This window comes from Candoia aspera, chromosome 2, assembly GCF_035149785.1.
Source record: "Candoia aspera isolate rCanAsp1 chromosome 2, rCanAsp1.hap2, whole genome shotgun sequence".
In the NCBI taxonomy this organism is placed as follows: domain Eukaryota; kingdom Metazoa; phylum Chordata; class Lepidosauria; order Squamata; family Boidae; genus Candoia; species Candoia aspera.
In genome coordinates this window covers 64,984,468-65,006,203 of record NC_086154.1, presented here as the reverse complement: position 1 = coordinate 65,006,203, position 21,736 = coordinate 64,984,468, and the positions used below count along the sequence as shown (strand labels likewise).

The following is a 21,736-nucleotide window of genomic DNA, read 5'->3' as shown; positions in this document are numbered from 1 at the left end:
GGTCAGCGCTCCTCCTTATTGGTTGGATGAATTTTAATAGGACACGTTCTAACTCCACTTTGGAACAGCTCGGTTTTATAAATTGGAGTCCTTTGCTTTTGTAAATTACAGACTTCTATGTGCGTGCATAGTAAGTGAACAAAAAATAACGTGATAAAATATCCCTTGACCGGTTTGATCTTGAATAATTATGCTCTACATTAATAATGCTGGCATGCGCATCCCTATGGGTGTATGCTAATATGTATCTAGTTAGAAAAAATGATCAATATATACCTTACTACTTTTAAGGAGGAAAATAATTATTTAGAAGGGAAAACTCATACAGAACTTGAAAATGCAAGGTATGACAACCTGCTCCTTTAAGCAATACAGATTTATAATCTATGGAATAATTCAGGCAAGACTGTGCTGGTGATACATCATTTATATGAACAAACTTCATTTCTCTGCAACAAGGCTGGGTGCTGCTATAAAAAGTCCAGAAGCCATATTGTTCTACCTGGTGACCTCCAGCTATGCTTGATTGCAATTCCCATATTGTACAATTAATAGGGGCTGTTCTAAAAAAAACCTGCTGCAAATTCACAGCATAATCTCACACTCAGAGGTAACCCATGCCTCTTAAACTTCCTCATATATAGGATTGCAATCTTAGCTTACATTTAAGACATTCCACAGATCATGAGAGTTGCTGGGAGTCTGGCAGCATATTCATTTGTTTTTTTAATTCAATCATGTCCAATTCTCGGAGACTGCCTGGAGTAGTCCCTGCGGTTTTCTTGGCAAGGTTTTTCAGAAGTGGTTTGCCATTGCCTCCTTTCCAGGGCTGAGAGAGCGCAACTGGCCCAATGTCACCCAGCTGGCTTTGGGCCTAAGGCAGGACTAGAACTCAGGGTCTCCTGGATTCTAGCCTGGTGCCTTAACCGCTAAACCAAACTGGCTTTAATAAATTTAATAAAGTATCATCATCATCATCATCAATAAACACTCAGCTTCCTGCACAAATGTGTTTTTATCTTTAAAATAATTATGGCATGGAATTGTGTTTACCTTTTATAGAAAAAACATTCTAATTTACACTCACAGATAGCCCTATTGGTAGGCAAAAGGAGAAATCACCTCGAGCAACTTATGCTAGGTATCATGAAAGGGCACCACTTATTGCTAGCTATTTATTATTTTTGTACTCTTACTGCCTTACTGCAAGGAGAGGTTCTGATGATATTCTGCCTCAGCTTCCACAGCTCTTGATTTGGGAATGAGTGTGTGGAGGAATGTCATTTGTCACAGAACAAAATTGGATTGACCCTGGCATAGCTGGCAAGATGTGAGGGACACAATGAAGCAGTCCAGAAGCAACTTCATTCAGCCAGACAGGCAAAACTCCCAAGATCAAGATCTAGTATAAAGATATATTAGAAGAATCCAAACTCCATAAGTATTTAATTAATGGGAGAGGGAGGGCTGCACTCCCTAACACCATTTGAAACATACAGTTGTAAACATAGGGTGTGCAATGAACATGTGCAACCACAGTACTTTTTGTTTCATTCTTCTCACCTGGAGATTGTTTTTAAAAATTTAAATGGAATAGGTTTTCTTGTAATAGCCATATTTTTCAGTGAAAAACCAATTTTCATACAGCTGCAGTATGAGAAATGGCAAATCCGAGTTAAGATGGTATCTTAACGGATATGCACTTACATGTCCGTATGCTTGAGGGGCATATTAAAGTTTATACACTATTCCAATGGCCCTTTTCTCTAATTGGTTTAAGCGCAGCCTTGCACTACTCTCAATACATTTCTGAATTGGGAATGAAAATTGCACATTTTTTCAGAATTATTTGGACCTCAATTATAATATGTATCCCTCCATTTTTTAAAAATACAGTGACACTCCCTTTTCTTTGCATGTCAGCAATGCAATTAGGGGATAATTACCAGAAAATAGGAAGTTTCTCTGATTATTATGAAAAATTGTGCAGATGTTAGGCAAGAAAGACAACAAGCAAGGGAAAAATTATTGAAATGTTGATTTACATGTTACTGTTAACAGAGATCTATATACTATTTCAATCAATAATGTTATATTTGTCAATAATGTTATAACATCAAAATCTCTTCCCATGTCAAGCAGGTCCCTTAAGCTCCCCTTTAAGCACCCCATGGAAAACTCATGGGCTGGAAGGCATGTCTACACCTGTGTGCCATTAATAAACACTAGTACTTGCTATTCAACTGAGATCAAAGGGATTCTCTGGCGCATAAAGACAGGCACTGCAGCCAAACACACCCACACACATTCACACAAGCTCACAAATACACAAAATCCTCTGGGTGAAATGAGGGGGAAAAAAGAAAAACAGCACAGCAACAAAATTTGTAGAGTCTGTATTTGCAATATCCTGGGGGAAAATATAGCAGCAGATTCTGTCTGTCAAGACCCAACAGCAACCCAACAGCTAAATCCAGCAAAAGCAGTTACCTTGAACCCAGAGTACACAAGTTGACAATAGCAACAGACAGCATTTTTCAAGTAAAAAGTTTATTCAAGTCAAACTTGACTCCTGATGGCTGCATCCATGCAGTTTTCTTGGCAGCATTATGGAAGTGATTTGTATTGTCTTCTTCTGGGATGGATGGATGGATGGATGGATGGATGGATCTTCCAGTCTAGCCAAGTTTTCAGGTGGGTAAAAAGCTCATAGTGGTTTCAGAAAGAGTTGTATGAATCCCAGATAGGTTTCCAAAGCATCTCCCACAGCGTGGCATAAGAGTTCACAAACATACATTGCATATGAACAGTGTTGCAGCTCTTAGCTACATCAAAAGTTGAAGAGCAAAATGGCATGGCTGTCCTCCACAAGTTATTGTTGGAAATCCAGGTCCTGCCTTTCAGTTCCAACTAGAGGTATCATAAAGCCCTTATTGCACTTGCATCCAAATCTGGTAACACAATCTCATTTTTTGTCAAAGACTAACCTTAGGACAATAAATTATCCTTAGGCTCTGCCAGAAGTCAGGTAAATAGCACCAAGCAGTTCCTACTAAGCAGGCCAGAGTTCATTCCATCATAGAAAGAGCAGGCTTTATTAGCATAAAGAAGAGTTTGCTCAGACTTCTTCAATAATAAATTCTAGCTCCACCCCACAAATCCCGAGAGTTCTTTATTATAAAAATGGAAGAGTTCATCCCCTCTTATGAGAACATGGTGCTTCTTCCTCCAACCCAACCCCTGCCCTGACAACCAAAAGCCCTTTGCTTTACCCCCCGAAGAATCCTAGTAAGACAGGTGTGATTGCTCCCATAGTCCTTTGCTGGTGACACAAGTCTTCCAGTTCTTGGAGGTTCCTCAGGCACAGATGGTGTTTGACCAAGCCCTCATCCAGAGTTTGATGCTCACAGGCAACCAGCATTCTTATTAGTCGAAGGCAAGTGGGTAGTGTAGCAGTGTGTGCAGATGCGGACTGGCTTCAGCTGTCTAAAATGGGGCAGTGCTGCCAAGTGTGATGAGCAGCGAGAGCAGAAGATCTGAGAAAAAAATTAAAAATGTCCATCAAGAGCAACTTGATAACCAGCCTCATTTCCTCTGGGTGAAAGAAAGTAATAATGAACTTACTATGAGCTTGAATTTAATAAATTTATATACAGTACATATAACTAGAAACATCCAATGAAACAGATTGCAATAAAAAGGACAATAACCCTGGTCTAAGACTCAGTCATAATTCAGCCTAAGGCCCAACACAGGATCCCCTAACAAGCTGCAATATAGTCCTTTCTTTTCCATGAGAGGCTACTCCACTGCTTCTTTCCTATTGCTCTGAACCTGCCTGGTAGCTCAGTTACCACCACCTGAAAAGGCTGCCTCTTTCAGTTTGTCTCACTGGGAGATCCTGCATTTCCAATCCCCCTTCCTGACACAGGAAGGATCTTTTTGGAAAGTAATCCAATTCATGAGTGGGATACCTTTGGCCCCCAGATGTTGTTGAACTACACTTCCCAGCATTCTTGACTCCTGGCCCATGCTGGCTGGGTCTACCCAAAGTAGCCCTGATCTCTTACCTTCCCACAACTCCGGCAGTGGTGCCGTCGCCGAAGAAAGGTGAAAGGCACATGGCAAGCCATACAGTGGCTACAAGTGCTGTCTGGCACCCAGTCTGGTGGCACCAAAACATCTGTAATGGAACAGAAGAGTAGTTGGCAAGACAGCTGTACATCATTCTTCTAAAGCCAGTCAGTGCCATAAACCTCCCTGCCCCCACCTTCAAGGTGTTCAGTGTATTTATTAAAGTAAATATCCCAGGGTGGTCAGACAGAGGGCTCATTAAATGGAAAAGGTTTACAACAATTATTGTTGTAAACTACCCAGAGTCCCTCTGATGGGAGGAGATGGGCAGTAACAAATTTGATAAATAAATAAATAAACAAACAAATAAATAAAACCTCATCCAAGAATGCAAAAACCCAGGGAACGCAGGGGGCTCCAGAACAGGACAAAGCTAAGACAGCACAGGACATCAGACTGAAATGGACTATGATGGACTATGAACTATTACAATGAAGCTTCATTTATCAGATAATAGGGACTCTTTTCCTTTGTGTGTGTGTGCGCCTTCGAGACAGTCTTGACTCCTGGCAACTGCCTGAACAATCCCTGCAGTTTTCTTGGCAAGTTTTTTTGGCAGTGGTTTGCTATTGCCCACTTCCTAGGGCTGAGGAAGAGAGAGAATGACTGGCCCAAGGTCACCCAGGGGCTTTGTGCCTCAGGTGGGACTAGAACTCATGGTCTCCTGGTTTCTAGCCTGTTGCTTAACCACTACACCAAACTGGCTTTCAATAGTGCCCCCTAGCTATACCTAAAATATTCCTAAGCATAGGAACGTTTTCTCTTGCAAATATTGGTTAGAGACAGAGACACTTTGTGAACAACATCACCCGAGACAAAACCTGTGCTTATCAGGGGCCTGCAGGTGACCCATTCCATCTTGGAGCTCTCACCGTCTCTCCTCACACCCTCCCTGCTGCTGGAGCAGAGAGCACAGTCCGTCAAGGGAGGCACTGTTGGTGCTACACAGACATCCAACTCTGAAAAGGAAAAAGATATTAGCATACAGGGCTGCTGCCACTTAATGGAAACATTTCTGCTCCAAATAATGGGCAAATAAAACAATCAAAGCTATCCCAGAACTATATTCCCATGTAGGCTTTCCCATTATTTTTTAAAGAAGGGAAGGGGCTCAACCTACATGTAAAATGAAAGGTTCATAAACAACCTTGCACATGTCTTGGAGGAGTAGATTTGGTCCTTGGCATTGCAAAAGAGGTTTTAAATAATTTTTTAAAAATTGTTTTCTGAACCTGCTATTTCGGAGAAGGTTGCTGAAATGATCTAACTCATTTAAAAAGCAAAGGAAACCTCCTCAACTATTAGGTCAAAGTACTGTATCAAATTTGGTTCATACTGACTTTTTAAAAAACTAGGGTATGTATGCATATATGTACTAATTTAAGTAAAATATACAGAGTGAGGAAAAGGGGTAAGAAATAACAAACCAAAGAAATTAAAGGCAGGAGATGAAAATGAAGCATAGCTAAAACTAGTTCATGTGTACTACTCACTATACCTTTCTGTATCTTTTTATCTTTGTAAACCATCCTCGATTCTATGACATTCATACACTGCTTTATACCTTGCTTTCTGTTCTTCTCAACTTTCTTTGAGATTCTTCTCAACCCTGTCTGACTATGACTCCTCTCAACCTATTCACTCTTCCTTCACGTATTTGTTTTGCAATTTGATCCTCATTCATTCTCTGTATGTGATCAAACCATCTCAGTGTATTTCTTTTCCATTGTTGCTCATGCTTGTATTCAATCCACATTCATTCATCATTCATTTTTGCCCTATTTCTCCTGGTTTTACTACACATACTTCTTAAGTACAGGCAGTCCTCACTTAATGACCATTTGCTCAGCAACAATTTGAAGTTACAACAGCACTGAACAAGTGATAATTATGGCTGTCCTTGAAGTTATGGACGTCGCAACACCCCCATTGTTACGTGATCAAAATTCAGGCACTTGGCAGCCCACCCGCATTTGTGACCACACCGTGTGCTTCAACTCATGTGGCTTCGTGAAAGGCCAGCAGCTGCCTCGGCTGGGCACAACTTGTCAGCAGTGGGAGGAAGAAGATGGTGAAGGTCAGCTGGGACTAGCAGGGGTAGGTGGCGGTGGAGTGCAGAGTGGCCAAAAGGGCAGGGGGAGATAGGCGGGTGGGAGGAGTTGAAGCAGAGGTGGGCACGGCAGGGCAGGAGAAGCATGAGGTCCTTGCCTAATGATGGCCAGTCCTCACCTAACAACTGTAACCGGGACTACCGAAACTGCTGTCACTAAGCAGTGCAGTCACATGATGTTTCACCTAATGACCGCTTCACTTAGCAATGGAAATTCTGGCCTGATTAGGGTTGTTAAGCGAGGACTACCTGTATCCCATTTTTATTGCATTCAACTTCTCTTGACGTTCCTAGCTCTCACTTCTATATAACAAAGTGGGTAGAAGCATGTTCTTCTTCAGGGTTATTTTTGCTTCTTTCAACAAACACCCATTCAGAGTGGATCATGTATTAGCCACTTCCTTTCTCCTAGTATTCCCACAGCATTTCTCCATCCATTTTCCCATCATTAGGAAACATTCCACCAATATACACAAATTCTGTTTGCTCTAGCTTTTCATCATTTATGTAGAACTTGCAGCTGTTCACTCTGCCACTCCTGCCAAAAGACAGCATTTTGAGCATTTCACTTGCACATGGGGAGAAGATAATGGCAGATTTCAGTTAGCATTTTCATGTCAAATACACCTACCATAGATACATTAATTTTGATGAAAGAGCATGCTTGTCCCAATGGATTATATTAAGTTAATTGTATTCCAACTTCAGATGTGTTTTGCATAGCCAGACATGATGGTAAAAGTTACTGTGGAAAGCTAGCATAAGAAAGCAGGGAACAAGCCAAAACTCAAATCATACACTTTTTATGTACTTTGAATGTTTTGGGGTTCAGTTCAAACTGGTTTGGGAGAAACTGAATCATGCTATGTCTGATTCAGTTTCAGCTGAAAGAAAGTAACAAGGGAAGAAGATTAATGAATCTCCTGGAGCAAGGGATCCTATCAACTACAGGTATCCTGCAAGTGAAATGTAACTGATCTAAGTGTTACAGAATCCTGAGTCCTGATGCATCACTAACATTACTACAGTAACTGGTAGTTTTGTGGAGTACCACTATGTGCCCTCATCATAACATGCCGTCTTCCTCTCATGCTGCTTTGCACAAGGTGAAAAGGTTATGGAGCTATATGTTCACTCACGTCCAGTGTCTGCCACCCCCAATTCTTCCACTTGGGATGTCACAGTTTTAAAGACACTCTTCAGAATGGTGCGCAGGTCACTTGCAAAATTAGTTTGGAGCTGGTCTGCCACTCCTGCCAAAACACAGCATTTTTAGCATTTTACTTGCACATGGTGAAAAGGTTTCAGTTAGCAAATATTCCTTTCATAATAAAACAAAATGCACACTAAGCAATACTTTTCATTTGAATGTAATTTTTTTAATTTATTCATTAAACAGATTTATAAGACTGCCCAACTCACACACGGTGACTCCAGCTTACAGAATTAAAAATTTAATCACTACAAAATGCCCCTGTTTCTATTAAATTATCCAAGACATTTGAACATCTAAATAGAACAGCATGTTAGAGAAGAAAAGTGGTATGCAATGATTTAAATAAATACATTTACACTTTATTTGGGGGCTAAGTAGAGAGTTAGTACAATGCCTAAAATGAGCCAAGATGTACCCAGTTCAAACATGTTAGGCAATCTACTCTCAACCCCGATTTTGCCATACAGAGGCAGTACTAGCCTTTCTTACAAGGTGATTGTAAAAGATTTTGAAACTAAACCATGCAAACAACAAGCAAAATATAAGTACTAGTACAACAAAGGAGTAATATTTTTGAAACAACTCCCTTTTATAAGCAGTAAAGATCTGTCTTGTTTTAAACTGTAGAGAATCTTAATGGGCTGCTGAAGAGAGGACACATTGTTCTAATGTACTACAGAATGGATCTGGCCAATTTTATTTTTTTAACATGGTTATGGTTAACTGTGGGCTAAGCCTTTGCTTTTTAGAACTTTGTTTCATTTTAGTAGGACTTTCAGGCCTCTTCTCTCCATTAATTCTCACCAAGACCTCTTACAAAAAAAGCTGCAAGCCCTTCATCAGATTTGGGGGTACATTGGTACATTGCCCTCCGCTTGAACGTGTTATATATCCATTTCCAAAAGGAGACACCTCACTACTTTAACAAGCTTTACATTTGGTCCCAGCATAAATAGTTCCCAGCCACTTATCAGTAAAAACAGACCAGGGTGGTGATGGTGGTGGAGGATGGTTTGAAGAGAACCATATCCTTAATTACTACTGACATTTCTATGTTGCTCCATTCCAAATGGCTGTGATTGGCATACAGCAAAATACCCTTGTTTAAGCCTTATTTTGCAAACTGCTACACAAAAGCTGCTAGCCACGGTTTTGGTGTTATAGAATGCTGAGAATGAAGCACTCACCAGAAATGCAGACGAATAATGTGTGAATCATGTCCTCTGTATTGCGGTAACGGGCTCGTAATTCCAGCCATCGAGAGCTCTGTGGAACATCCGTGAACTTTCCTCTCAGAGCACTGTCAGATTCCTGCCCAAAGGGCCTGTTAAGAGGAGAACAAGCTTTTAGAAAAGGTGTAAAGTGCTTATTTTTACCATTGCTTTTCACAGGGAGGATGGTTCCACCAGACCATCCCCTCCCCTAGAAATCTGTGTGCCAATCAAGGAACTGCCAAAATAAAGTTATGTGTATGCTGTATCTCCACTTACGTTTGGGGGCTGGTGAAAAGATAAACTCCTTACATTATTTTTAGGAGACAGAGACACTATCACTTCAGACTGTGAGAGATACAATTGCTGATCAAAGAGGATTCAGTCCGTAGCTTATCTCTACTTGACAGCTTCTATTATCCACCCACCCCCTTCATCTCAGGTAGTTCATACTGGACAAAAACTTCCCATTTAACTGCATACTACAAAAGTATCTGTTGGTCCTGGCCTTTTGGTACTGCCACAAAAGACAACTTCCTTCCCAGCAAGTTGCAGATGAACAGCCCTCCCAATTTATAAGCTAAAGTTAGGCAACCAGCATGCAAGTGGGCAGTGGAGAGTGCGGGGAGGAGAAGGTCCTTAGTCACACCTTGGGACAGATGGGCAGGCACACAGAGTTGCAAAACCCTGGAAGTCTGGAGAATCCCTATCACTGCAGGGCTGTGAATCTGCAGCACATTCATTCAGCACACGTTTCTCCAGCTTGTACAACTCCTCCTTGGATAGCACACGCAGCAAATCCCTGTAAGAAGAAGGACTCATGAAGGAAACATCAACAGCAACAACATAAAGTGCTCCTAATGGACAGGATGGACAGCTGGGCTCCAATAACACCTTGGAAAGAATGGCTGCTCCAAATTGCCCATATGGGATGTGAAAAGCAATGCAAAGCTAAGCCCGAGAAAAAAAGGAGGGGGGGGGAGCTCATACCATGCACAAATGTATTGGTCCTGCAGCCCACTGAAGCAGTAAACTATTGCATTTTTCCACAGCATGCATCACACTGATCTCACTCTCAAAATGCCTCACTTCATCGTCTGCTAATTCTATGTCTATCTAGGGAAGAAAGTCACTTTCACTGACTCTCTACACTGCCTCCTACTTAGAGGACTAGCTTCAGGTAGATAACTTTGATGACATTCTTTTATCTGGTGAAATGTATCTGGAACTGCATCATTTCAGACAGCAACATAGCAAGAACTGAATTTTTAAAAAATACTATTCCCTTCTTTTTAACCCATGGATATATTAAACCATTGCATCAGGGAGAAAAGATGTATCAGAAACTACCTCTCTCTCCTGTGCTTAATTACTAGATGTAGGGAGTTTTATCCTACGTGAAAGAATTTAGGCTGTAACCTGAAGTGCTTTGGCCCAGGAGAAACACACCTAGAGTTCTATGGAATATACAGTTTGGAACTAAGCATGCACAACCTTCCACAAAAGACCCCAATCCTTAATGGTTAATTGTATTCCTATACAACGATGCTATTTTTTAGTCACACACCTGATTTTTCTAAGCAAGACATAAAAGGGGCTGAAGACTCGAGAAATCTCCTCTGGCCTCCGCTCCAAATTTAGGGGTCCATCTGGATAGATCAGAAGACCACTGCACAGAAGGCAAATAAAACAAAAATTCCAATTAGAAGCACCTAATGGTGTCTTAAAACACACACATACACACTCTCTCTTTTTTAAATAATCTTATTAAAAGTTTTAGATAGAACAAAAAAAGATAATTCAAACAAAAAAAAGGAAAAAAGTGCAAGAAAGCATGAAAAGAACCCCACTTAAAAAAGTGTCTTCCCACCCTTACCATGATAACTATAAACAATTCCATAATCTCTTCATCTCCTCTTAGTTAACAAATATAAAACTTTTAATCCCATAACCACTTCTTAACAATAGGCAAATCAAGTAAGTAATGTCCTCTCCAATCCAATTATCAGCAAAAAGTCCAAACAGAACTCTAAAATATTAACATTAGTTAACATATATAAAATTCAACATTCTACATCTCAACTCTTAGCTGCAATTAAAATCCCATTTAAAAGGCATAAAATGGTCCCAATATCCTAATGTAAACAAAATAAAGGAAAACCAAAGTTTAACATGACAAAAAGAGACCATTTCTCCTTTACAAAAGACAAGCTCCAATACATAACATTTTTTCCCATTCCAAATACCAATTCCAAAGAAAACCACCCCAACTAGCAACTTAACCCATTCAAATAAACATTTCAGATCTGAACTCTAAACTATAGATAAATCTACAAAAGACTAAAATTTCGCATAACAAAGAGAAATAGTTTCTCCTTTAAAAAAGCAAGTTCACCAAACTTCCTTACTTTGAATAAAAAGACAATTAAATACAAAGCCAATTTGAGTACTATAAATTAAGATGCATAAAGTAAGCTATAAGGAAAAGAACTTAAACACCTTATTAAGTGTAAGCAAATCCAGGATACCACATTTTTTTCAGTTAAGATATCTGCAGATCCAAAAAGAGCCAACCAGAATAGCGACATGTCCCATTTTATCCCTGGGAGAATAAATTTACTTTTTCCTTCTATACAGAACAATCTTTCTCTGTAATCCATTCAGATGGTTGTTGATCTTTGTTGCAAATTTCTTCAGTACTTTAAACAGTCTCTCTTGTGAATCCAGCAAAAAGAAATTATCCCAATTGCTTTCTGGGATTGTCATTTTTATTTCCTTAATTTTTAAAACCTCATCCAGTTTTCTCTCTATGTCTGATGACAAGTTCTTATTCAGAGTCTCGTCCATATTTTTCTTGGGTAAATTTTGCTGCATATCTTGTTCTGTAACGTCTTCTAGGAACAGATTGTTCTCAAAAAGGTATAATTGACACAAAGTCCCGGCGGAGGTCCCAGCACAGTTTCTCAAAGATATCTCTGAATACCATTTTATGTTATTTGTCTTATTATGTCTCCAATCTCAAAAACAATTTTTCTTTCCACAAACATGCAATTATTCTTTAAAAATAATTTCAAAGTCTTAATATTCAAAATCCAATATTCCAATGTTTTCTGAGCCCTAATCCATTTAAAACTCTCTCTGGCCAAAACCTTGTCTTGCTTTTCGCTGTTTATTTTAAGTTCTTAAGGGTTATAAAAATAAATCTTCATTTTCTTATATTAAGGATTGAAGGAACTCACTGGGTATTTCTGGCCTTGTCACTTTGAAGGCGTTTAACTTTTCTAAAGCAGTTAATGGGCATTTAGAAGGTAGTTAGCAAGGGAAGTGTACAAGCTTAGTGTCCTTTTAAAAGGCTCTGTTTGCAGCTTGAGCAATTACGGCAAATTCCCACATCTCCTGACTTCCCCCCCTCCAGAAACCGCTGTCTTGAAGTCTCTTCATGAGGAGCAACTGTAAGGAGAAACAGCTTGGGCAATCTTGTGTCTCTCTTTTATCCAGAGAGGGTCGAAAGGAGCCAATCTACTACTTGGCTCCTTGTTAAAGTCCACAGACTTCCACTCCACTTTGCACAGAGCGGTCTTTGGTCTGCCATCTTCCCCAGGAAGCCAAAACACACTCTCTCATGGAAAGCACAATCTCAGCAAAACTAGATTGCTTATTTTTTGTATCTTTTAAGCAATGATTTTTTAGCATGTTAATGACACTTTTTTAAGTGTCTCCTTGAAAAACTGGCTCTTTCCTCAAACACTGGTGATGAGGCTGATGCAGGATGAGCCCAGCAAGATAGTATGTTGATGTGTGGGAGAGTGTTGCCCCAGGAGTACCTGAGTTTTTACTGCAAGTGTTTGGTTATTTTGCTGTTTTTATTGCCTTGTGATTTGCTCAGGATTGTGGTTGTAATATGGGCAGCCATGCAAGTCTTTAAAATAAAATAAAGCAATATTGCATACCATGTTGTCTAAGTCTTTCATAAATAACCAAATTTCATTTTCCATAGCTTTCAAAATTACTTTTCATAACCCCTTCCATTCCTTGTAGAGATTACAATTGACCGTAATGCATCTTTCCTTTTTACAACCTGGGTTCTGTGTCAACATCACTCCTTCCAACCTTACCCCCACCTCAGGAAAGGCAGGCAGGATGGCTGTTAGGAAAGAGCTATCTAGAAACTTTGAATTAACAACCTCAGTTCATGTTCTATGTCAGCTATTCAGAATAATTTGAAAGCAATGTTAAGAGATCAGCAAGTTCCTCACTATATCAGGTGAATCTGATATGCAGCCTCCTATGGTTTAAAAAGCAGAAACAAGTTGATAAGCATGATGAAGATTACAAAAACCCGATATGTGATTTTCAGATGAAGAGCTATGCCATAGAAATAATATGCCACAAGAGAATTTCAAATGACTTTAAAGAGAAGTTGGGCTCCTCATTACATAAGTTCCAACCAGGAAACAGACTCCCAAGGTTTTATATATGATTGTCCCCAGTGGAAAACTTTTAAATATAAATCATGTCATTAATTAAGTTTTCTAGGATTGCAGTTACTTACTAAACAAGGAATTCCATAAATTGCAGTGTACTCTTTGGTGGAGCATATTATGCTGACCAATGTCAACAATGCAGAGAGCACAAGAGAACACCCAAACCTGAACCTAAAGTAATAACTCCATTTACTGGGTAAATGTTATGTCAAACAACTTGCTCCAAATTTGTCTGCTAAGTATATATGCATCATGCCACTTTTGATCATTAGAACTGCCATGTCCAACATTTCAGGAGTTCTGACCTATGTATGTAGAAGTATAGGCTGCTACGAGCTTTGGTAGTCAACCACCAGGTGATTACTAAACACATACCTAATAATAGCTAGGCGCGGAATGGTGAACATCAGCTGGGGTTCGTATCCATCAATCATCTCCTGAGTCAAGTAGCCAAGTTTCAGGGCTCTAGGTAAGTGAGAGAAAGAAGAGGCAGAGAATGAGAAATAAATCTGTGGATCTCCTAAAACCCAACTAATTATTCTATATATAAATTGGGCCAAGATATTTAACCAAAGGGATGGTTAAAGGTTTGCTTATGAAGTCTGATATCATCCCATTATAGACACAGATGTGTGCTGGCCCAGACTACAGAGAATGAAGAAGCTCTGTCAGGATGCTCACCTAGCCACTGTTTCACAGAAGAGCACAACAATCTCCTGCTGCCTATAGATCTCTTCAGGTGATTTAACAGAAACTAAGGATGACACATAGCTGGAAAAGAGACACACTTTGAAATCCAACTGAACACACTGCATTCAAATCCCAAAATATTTTCCCTCTTTTTGCTTCTTTGTAAAATACCATTTTGTTGTCACTCCTTAATAACTGATTGGATTTATACAATATGTTTCTGGCACTATTTTGTTTACAACCCAATGAACAACAATTAGGATTTTTCATCTCTGAGCCCACATAACAATACCTATTGCTCTATAGCACAGTTCAATTTATTCAGTATACTGTATTATCTAATATGCTCTACCAAGCCTTGTCCCTGTGGCTACCATTTTATCAATGGGCACCCTCACCCCAAGCAGCCATTTTCTTCTCAAAAGAAGGTCAGAGAGTCACAACCCATGCTGTTGTTTTTACCTCTAACTCTGACTAAAGTCCTTTCTAACCCTTCACAGGGCAACCTGATTTCTTTGGGAGACTAACAAGTAGGACCTAAACTGAGATATTTTATTTATATTTCAAATTTCATCACCACCCATCTCACTAAAAGAGTGACTCTATGAGTGAACTTAGTTCGTACCTCAGTTCAAACTCAGCAAAAAGCACATCAAAGCGGATTAACGCTCTCCGGACAGTCTCTGAATAAGGTCCAGGCTGATTTAAGCTTTGCTCTCGGAGTACCATCCGCACCACCTCCAAGCTGCACAGCAGATCTTTGGCCAGAGGACGCAGCCGCACTCCATCTGCCTCCTCCACATCAATATAGGTGCGTGCCATGAGACACTACAGGGAAAGAGCCCAGGGATAAAGGAACATTCCCTGTGCCTTGGTGGCCTTTCCCCAACACAGCATACAAGTTGTTTCAGGGATCAGGTGAGTAGTCCCACAAGGTGTGGAGCTTTAACTCTTGGAATAATCCCAGACTATGTCCCAGTGAAGAAGGAATCCTCATGCCCTAAAGATTCAGCAACCACCTGGACCATAATAGATAATTTGTGAGCAGCCCAGAGTGATGCTGTAAGACAGATGGCCATACAAACCTTTTAAATAAATCAGTAATAGTGTAAAAGAATGCAGGAGGTGGTCACTGGAACAGCAAAACCAGACTGTTAGAGTGTGGCCATGCAAGCCCTTTATGCCTGAGTACAGCTCCATTTACAATACATATAAAATGTAATACAAAACTACGAGAAATTTCATTCTCCCAGAGCACATCCAGAAGCTGCGAAGGCATCTCAGTATCTTCCCCCCATGACTCACCTCAGCAGCAAACAACATATGGTTCCGTAGGTTGTCCACTAGAAGGTCTTCGGGGAATTTAATGACATAGTCGCGACCATGACGTTCCTTGGGGATACATTCCTCCATGATCTGTTCTATGATAGCCAGTAACTCAGCCTGCCAGAAAGGGAAGAAATATTACTTTCCTAAAAATGCATTCAGCTGATTTCCAATATATCAATATACAGAAACCCATTCTTCTCAGACCCATTCTGAGGGGCAAGCCCCATAGCCCCATAATTTGACCCAGACATGAATGAAGCTCAAAGAATCAAAAACTATAAGAGAACACTTGTGGTATGTGCTACACTGAAATAAGTGAAAAGGGGAGGCTCCAGAATTCAGTATGCTCCATTTGCAAGAATGGTTCTCTGTTTAATTTTTCCCCTTCAGCTAAGGGCTAAAATTTTACTTTTAAAACATAGGATTACTTTAAATACTTAGCAGTATGCACTAAGACGACAGTCTACATTCCTGCAAAATGTCCATGTTTCTTCTTGCCAATCAGTGCTATACAAATTGCACCATACAACTGGTCCTCTGGAAAGAGCAAAAAACTAGATTAACCATTAATGACCCAGTTTGGTGTAGTGGTTAAGGCACCAGGCTAGAAACTGGGAGACTGAGAGTTCTAGTCCTGCCTTAGGCATGAAGCCAGCTGGGTGCCCTTGGGCCAGTCACTCTCTCTCAGCCCTAGGAAGAAAGCAATGGCCAACCAATTCTGAAATCTTGCCAAGAGAACTGCAGGGACTAGTCCAGGCAATTTCTAGCAGTCAACACTAACTAGAAGACATTAATCATCATCATGATCATCATCCTTTAGACAGTTTGTCTGATCACGATAAGAGTTGTAATTCAAACCATCTGAAGGGTACAGGCTAAGTAAATTCATTTGAGTCAGGCTACTTAACTACCAGGGTCTGCAGTCCAGCTTGAGTGGGAATGGTAGGAAACAAAATGACTGTTCATACCATAAACCTCTTACTTTGTATCCCCTTGACAGGAATAACTTCCAGTTCTGGAATTCCATCAGGAGAAAGGCTGATAGAAATCTTTGCAGGCACACACACAGGGAAAACGCAAGGAGGATGTTCTACTTCTCCTATTTGTGGATACTGCACAGTCACATTCACCCCCTCCTGACCCCTGATCTGCTACCACTTCATACAATTTGTCTTACCTGACTAAGATGCAACTGGTTTAACAGCGTCAGATATTGGTGAGGATCAGTCTCTACATCCAGGCAGTTGATTTCTGTTACCACCTGAGTCACTCGTTCGTCAGCATAGAAAAACTGTGACAGTAGCCTTGGATCAGAACGCTGAACAGAGAAAGCAAAGCCTGGGTTATACACAAGCCATACAGTCTGAGGCATCACGTTCAACAGCACTGAATTAAATCTACTTTGATATAAACAAAGAAATTCCCTTGATGCAGAAAAGTAGTTGCCAGGTGAATTCTAATCTAGCTTTCTCCCCAGTGTGCTTGTTTTCTATATCTGGGATTTTTTTTTTAATTAAGGTGTGCACAGTCCAACCTGCAATCTAAAAAGTGACTATATATACTTTACTTTATATATATATACACACACACATTGTGTGTGTATGTGTGTATGTGTGTATATGTATGTGTGTGTGTGTATGTAAGTGCGTGTGTGTGTGTGTATAAAACTTTACTTTCCATTAGAATGAAAACAAAAAGTCAAAAACTTAGGCCATGAGGTCTGCAGTTCAAGTCGGTCAAAGAACAGGGGCTGTGAACTGAGGGCAGAGCCAGAGCTGGCTTGTTGAATTCCAGCACTTCAAAGCTACAGCCTCCATTCCCTAAAACAATCCATTCAGAAGGATGTACAGAGTCTGTCTACTCCAGGATGGGGACTGGATCCACCAATGGGGCTTCAGTTAGAGAAGCACCACCTCTTTTTAAAAGCCCCACTCACATTTTTATTCTTCTGCTGAAAGACATTATTTTCCCACAAAGATCAACTGATGAAGATTTATAATTCCTCCTAAATCAGTCAACAGCATGCCAGTGGAGTAAAGTCTTCAACATGGGGGCATGGGAAATCAGCACTGAAGGTGGTGAGGCAGGAGCCTCTGATTCTCACCCCAGTGAAAGTCGCTGTATAATGTGTGTGTGTGGACAAACATGTAGAAGGCAGGATTCCAGAGTGCTGCAGATGGAGAACTTCTTTGTATGAATAGTTTCTTAATTCTTTGCAATCTCCTTGTCTAACACTCTGGTGCCTGTTTGGGAATGCAGAGCAGGGAGAGAGATTCATCCCTATGCCTGGTATAAAGCCCTGACATCAAGCATAGAAGAGAGCCAGTTTGGTCTAGTGATTAAGGTGCTGGGCTAGAAACTGGGAGTCTGTGAGTTCTAGTCCTGCCTTAGGCATGAAAGCCGGCTGGGAGACCTTGGGCCAGTCACTCTCTCTCAGCCCAACTCGGTGCCATGTAGATTAGCCTCCTCGTGGTGCACCCCAGGCAACGTGGCTTGTCACGGCTAAATAGTCTACACATCTGGCTGCTGGACCTCACAAGGATTTCCCAGCAAGAAAAAGCAGCATGAACACTGAACTGCTATGCCATATGATGATGATGATGATCAAGCATAGACAGGAGAGAATTTTCTGGTTACACTTTTTGCAACAATTTCATTGAACAGAAATTCTCCAAGGGCTGGTTGCTCAGCAATATTCAAATATTGATTCAATATGTATTAATGTTTTATTAATAATTGATTCAAATATCAGAGAACCTCAGTTTTCTAACCAAGCTTATCAACATGATAGAAAGATAAAAGTGTATACCATAGGAAAACTATGAATGCAATACAAATTAATATATAACCAAAACAAACAAAAAGGAAGTGAAATGGAACTATAGAACATTATACTTGGGAAGGAACGTGCAGAATCTAAAAGGGGAAGATGTAATTATAACAAAGGTGGAGAACTTTTTTTGAGGAACTGCAGAAGTAAGGACTTCTTATAACATAAGGTGGCCTATTTTAATGATAGCAGGGAGACAGATAAGAATGTGGACCTCATCGACCTCTGCCTTACCACCTACTTTCAGTTTGATGGACAAATATACCAACAAATCAAAGGAACACTCATGGAATCACCTATTTCAGGACTCATAGCAGAGACTGTAATGCAGCATCTAGAAAGGATAGCACTCCCACGTACACAACCCAAAGTATGGATCCGGTATGTAGATGACACGTTCATCATAATAAAAAGGAACAACTGGAGGAAAACACATGAAACCATCAACAACATCTTCAGTGGAATAAAATTCACAAGGGAAGAAGAAAATAACAACACACTACCCTTCTTGGACATCCTCATCAGCAGAGGAAATGATGGCAAGTTAGAAACACAAGTCTACTGGAAAGCCACCCACCCTAACCAAGTGCTCCATTACCAAAGCAACAATCCAACCTCCCACAAGAGGAGCTGTGTAAGAACAATATTCAGACGAGCACTAATGCACTGCAGCAACCCAGACCACCAGAAAAAGGTAACAGATCATCTATATAGCATCTTCCAACAAAATGGATACCCACACAACCTTATCAAAAAGTGCCTGACCACTCAACCCACTACAACCCAACCAACAGAAGCTATGAAAAGGATAATACTGCCATGCATCAGAAACATCTCAGAAACCAACAGACTGTTACAACCACATGGCATCACCGTAGCACACAAACCAACTAAAACTCTTCAAAGCATCCTAAGTAACCCAAAAGACCTAGTAGCCCAAGAAGAAAAACCAGGAGGCATCTATAACATATAGTGTAAGGACTGTAACAGCCACTATGTAAGACAGACAGGCAGAAGACTAGCAGAGCGCATCCACAAACACCAAGTGGCAGTCAGAAGACATGATGAAAACTCCTTAATCTCACAACACATGGACAGACTCAACCATACTTTCAACTGGGAAACTGTGAGCATCCTAAACCAAGCCAAATCCAAAAACACTAGAGAATTCCTGGAAGCCTGGCACTCAGACAAAGCAGACATCAACAGACACATAGAGATAAATAACATTTACATACCATTCAAAAGAGACAATAGAAAAGCCAAAAGACCAGAACACCTCCTCGCCAGCAATCAACACCCAGATATGCAAAGATTAACACTAGGATTGACACCAGATAAACAATCAAACAGCACAATGTACCCTAATTAAAGAACTGTTAACTCACTCAACCAAGCAGCAAACAACAGCCCAATCAAGGAACTCCCAAGAAGAGAACAACACCTCCACCAACACAAGCAGGGCAAGCCACAGTATATAAACTGAGAGCAAGGCCCACTCCCTCTTTGCACCAAAGATGTTGCCTAGTCTGGCAATGAAATGTCTGCAAGAAAACAACAAGGCTCAGAGAGCACCAAGGACTCCACAGTTCAACCCTGAGCTACAAATATTTGCTTTGATTAAGACAGATAAGACAAATCTCTTATTAAACACTCAATCATCCCCTAGAATTTGGACAATGGCATCACATGGTTGATTCTGATCAACTTTGGGAACTTCAATTGTATAATTCTCTTTAATTCCAAGATTCAGATGGGAGACAATTAAATCAATTCAAGCATGTAGTGGAAAACAAGGCAGAGGGCACATTTGGAGTATGAGCATATTGTGGGAGAGCTCACAAATTGCTGCAACAAGGTAATCTTCCTGTTCACAAAATGGCAGCAACCCTGAGCATGACTGGTTACCAAACAGGCATTTATCATAAGGTAACATTTTTAATTCAAAGAGTCTTTAAAAAATTAAAGGCAAATAGAGCAGGAGGTCTTGTAAGCATCAAAAGATGTGTCTGTGAGTACAGAGGTACCTACAAGTACCATGTTGCCTATCCCTGATATAATGCATATATGTCCTCAACACAGAAATGTAAACAGACATTTGTCTGATCACCCATGTAAGTATCAAATTTACACATCAAAGCAGGAAGCTTTAAAACTGTCACAAAACAAGAACTCTACTACATCAGGCCAAAGCCCACCTAGTCCGGCTTCCTGTAACACAGGCACATCAGGGAAACTTGGAAGCTCTTTTGCTTTGCTCCTAAGCAATCAGTATTGGATTTTTTTCCCTTTTGTTTTAAGTGGCTAACATATACTGGCTAGTTAGGTTTCCTCAACTTATTAATAAAACTGTCTTTAATGTCAATCTCACACAGTTGTATTCAATAGATCACTCTCTGATTGCCTTTCAGCTCACTGGTGTCACTCTTCCCCATTGCAGAGAGACAGGCCCATTTGATTGGCCTGCCCCAGGACTGTTCCAGAGAGTGATTGGGTCCTGGGGCAGGCCAATCAAATGGGCCTGTCCTCTATCAGGTCCCTGGAAGTAGGCCTTCTCTGTTGTAGCACCTGCCCTCTGGAATAAGCCCCTGCCTCCCCCAGGACCCAGGAGGCCTCTGCCCTGTTTTTTGGACAGCCTTGAAGACCCGGCTCTTCACTCAGGGCTTTGGTGAGGGTAACTGAAACCCCCTTCTGGGTAATGTGGGTTTGCTTTGGTTGTTGTCTATTTTGTGCCATTTTTGTTCATTTTTATCATTGCATTATTTTACTGTTCTGTGTGTTTTTATCTGTGATCTGCCCAGAGTTGCTGGGAGTCAGGCAGTGTAAAAAAAATGTAATAAATGAATAGAAATAGAAATAGGAAAAAAGGCAGCAGGAGCAAGATATGAAAAATTATCACCTCTCATGCCACCAGTACCAGCCCACTGCAGTTTATTAACCTTGGGACCAAGCTATAAGTTTGAAAATACTGCACTGAAGTCAGCCAGTAACAACTAGTGTTTGCATCTGTTATCCCTTTGAGCTGATTCTGAAGGAGAGACGGAATCCAAAACTCCTAGCTTTTCACTCAGGGTCCACTGCCTGGTAAGACTATTAATGTGCTTGTTCAAAGGCTCACGTTCGCCATCCCTGTAACAAACAGAATAGCAATACAGCTCCACTACTAAGCTGCTTTGTTCTATTCAGATGGGGAGATTTGGGATTGTTTGTAATGGGAAAACAGGGTAGAAATTCAGTGAACAAATAAAAATGAGGCCATGTCATAATGAATCTTGAAAAATCACACAACACTTCCTTTTTCTTGCTACAGACCAACCCAGCTATTTCTCAATGGTTACTAACATTTAATCATTCAATCATTTGTACTGAGCATCATGTTCTTGTTGTTTCTGACTGTCAGCTGAGACAATTTTGCCAGGATAGTCTTTCAGTAACTGCCTCTTTGAGGTCTTGTATGCTCATGTTTGTGTCATTATTGATGGTGTCTGGCCACCTTGTTTCCCATCAGCCTTTTTCATATTGTCCTCAAGTTTCAAAGCATCATGGTCTTCCCCAGTGACTCTTGCCTTTGAGTTATATGTCCAACACTTCACTATTAGCACTTTCAGTGAGCAATTTGGTTTTACTTCTTCTAATACTGAATGACTTGTTCTTGCAGTATTCTCTGCGGTTTCCCCAGGATTATAATTCAAAGGCATACATCTTTCTCTGCTCATCCTCTCCGATGGTCCA

The 21,736-nt window shown here is 40.5% G+C and overlaps 1 protein-coding gene across 2 annotated transcripts in view; it reads right to left on the bottom strand.

Annotated features, from left to right (window-relative positions):
- Positions 1-2,380: 2,380 nt before the first annotated feature.
- The window catches only part of LOC134489417 (lateral signaling target protein 2 homolog), a 35,505-nt gene continuing 16,149 nt past the window's right edge, over positions 2,381-21,736 (bottom strand). Inside the window, exons 2-13 of one of the 2 annotated variants that reach the window (XM_063292084.1) lie at positions 16,352-16,492; positions 15,151-15,288; positions 14,471-14,673; positions 13,841-13,926; positions 13,531-13,624; positions 10,239-10,340; positions 9,321-9,473; positions 8,648-8,784; positions 7,384-7,497; positions 5,007-5,093; positions 4,071-4,183; positions 2,381-3,536 (exon numbers count right to left, since the gene is read on the bottom strand). In XM_063292084.1, the coding sequence (XP_063148154.1) occupies positions 3,405-3,536; positions 4,071-4,183; positions 5,007-5,093; positions 7,384-7,497; positions 8,648-8,784; positions 9,321-9,473; positions 10,239-10,340; positions 13,531-13,624; positions 13,841-13,926; positions 14,471-14,673; positions 15,151-15,288; positions 16,352-16,492 (1,500 nt within the window). In that variant the 3' untranslated portion in view covers positions 2,381-3,404. The remainder of the gene's footprint in view (positions 3,537-4,070; positions 4,184-5,006; positions 5,094-7,383; positions 7,498-8,647; positions 8,785-9,320; positions 9,474-10,238; positions 10,341-13,530; positions 13,625-13,840; positions 13,927-14,470; positions 14,674-15,150; positions 15,289-16,351; positions 16,493-21,736) is intronic. The other variant, XM_063292085.1, reaches the window with a different exon arrangement.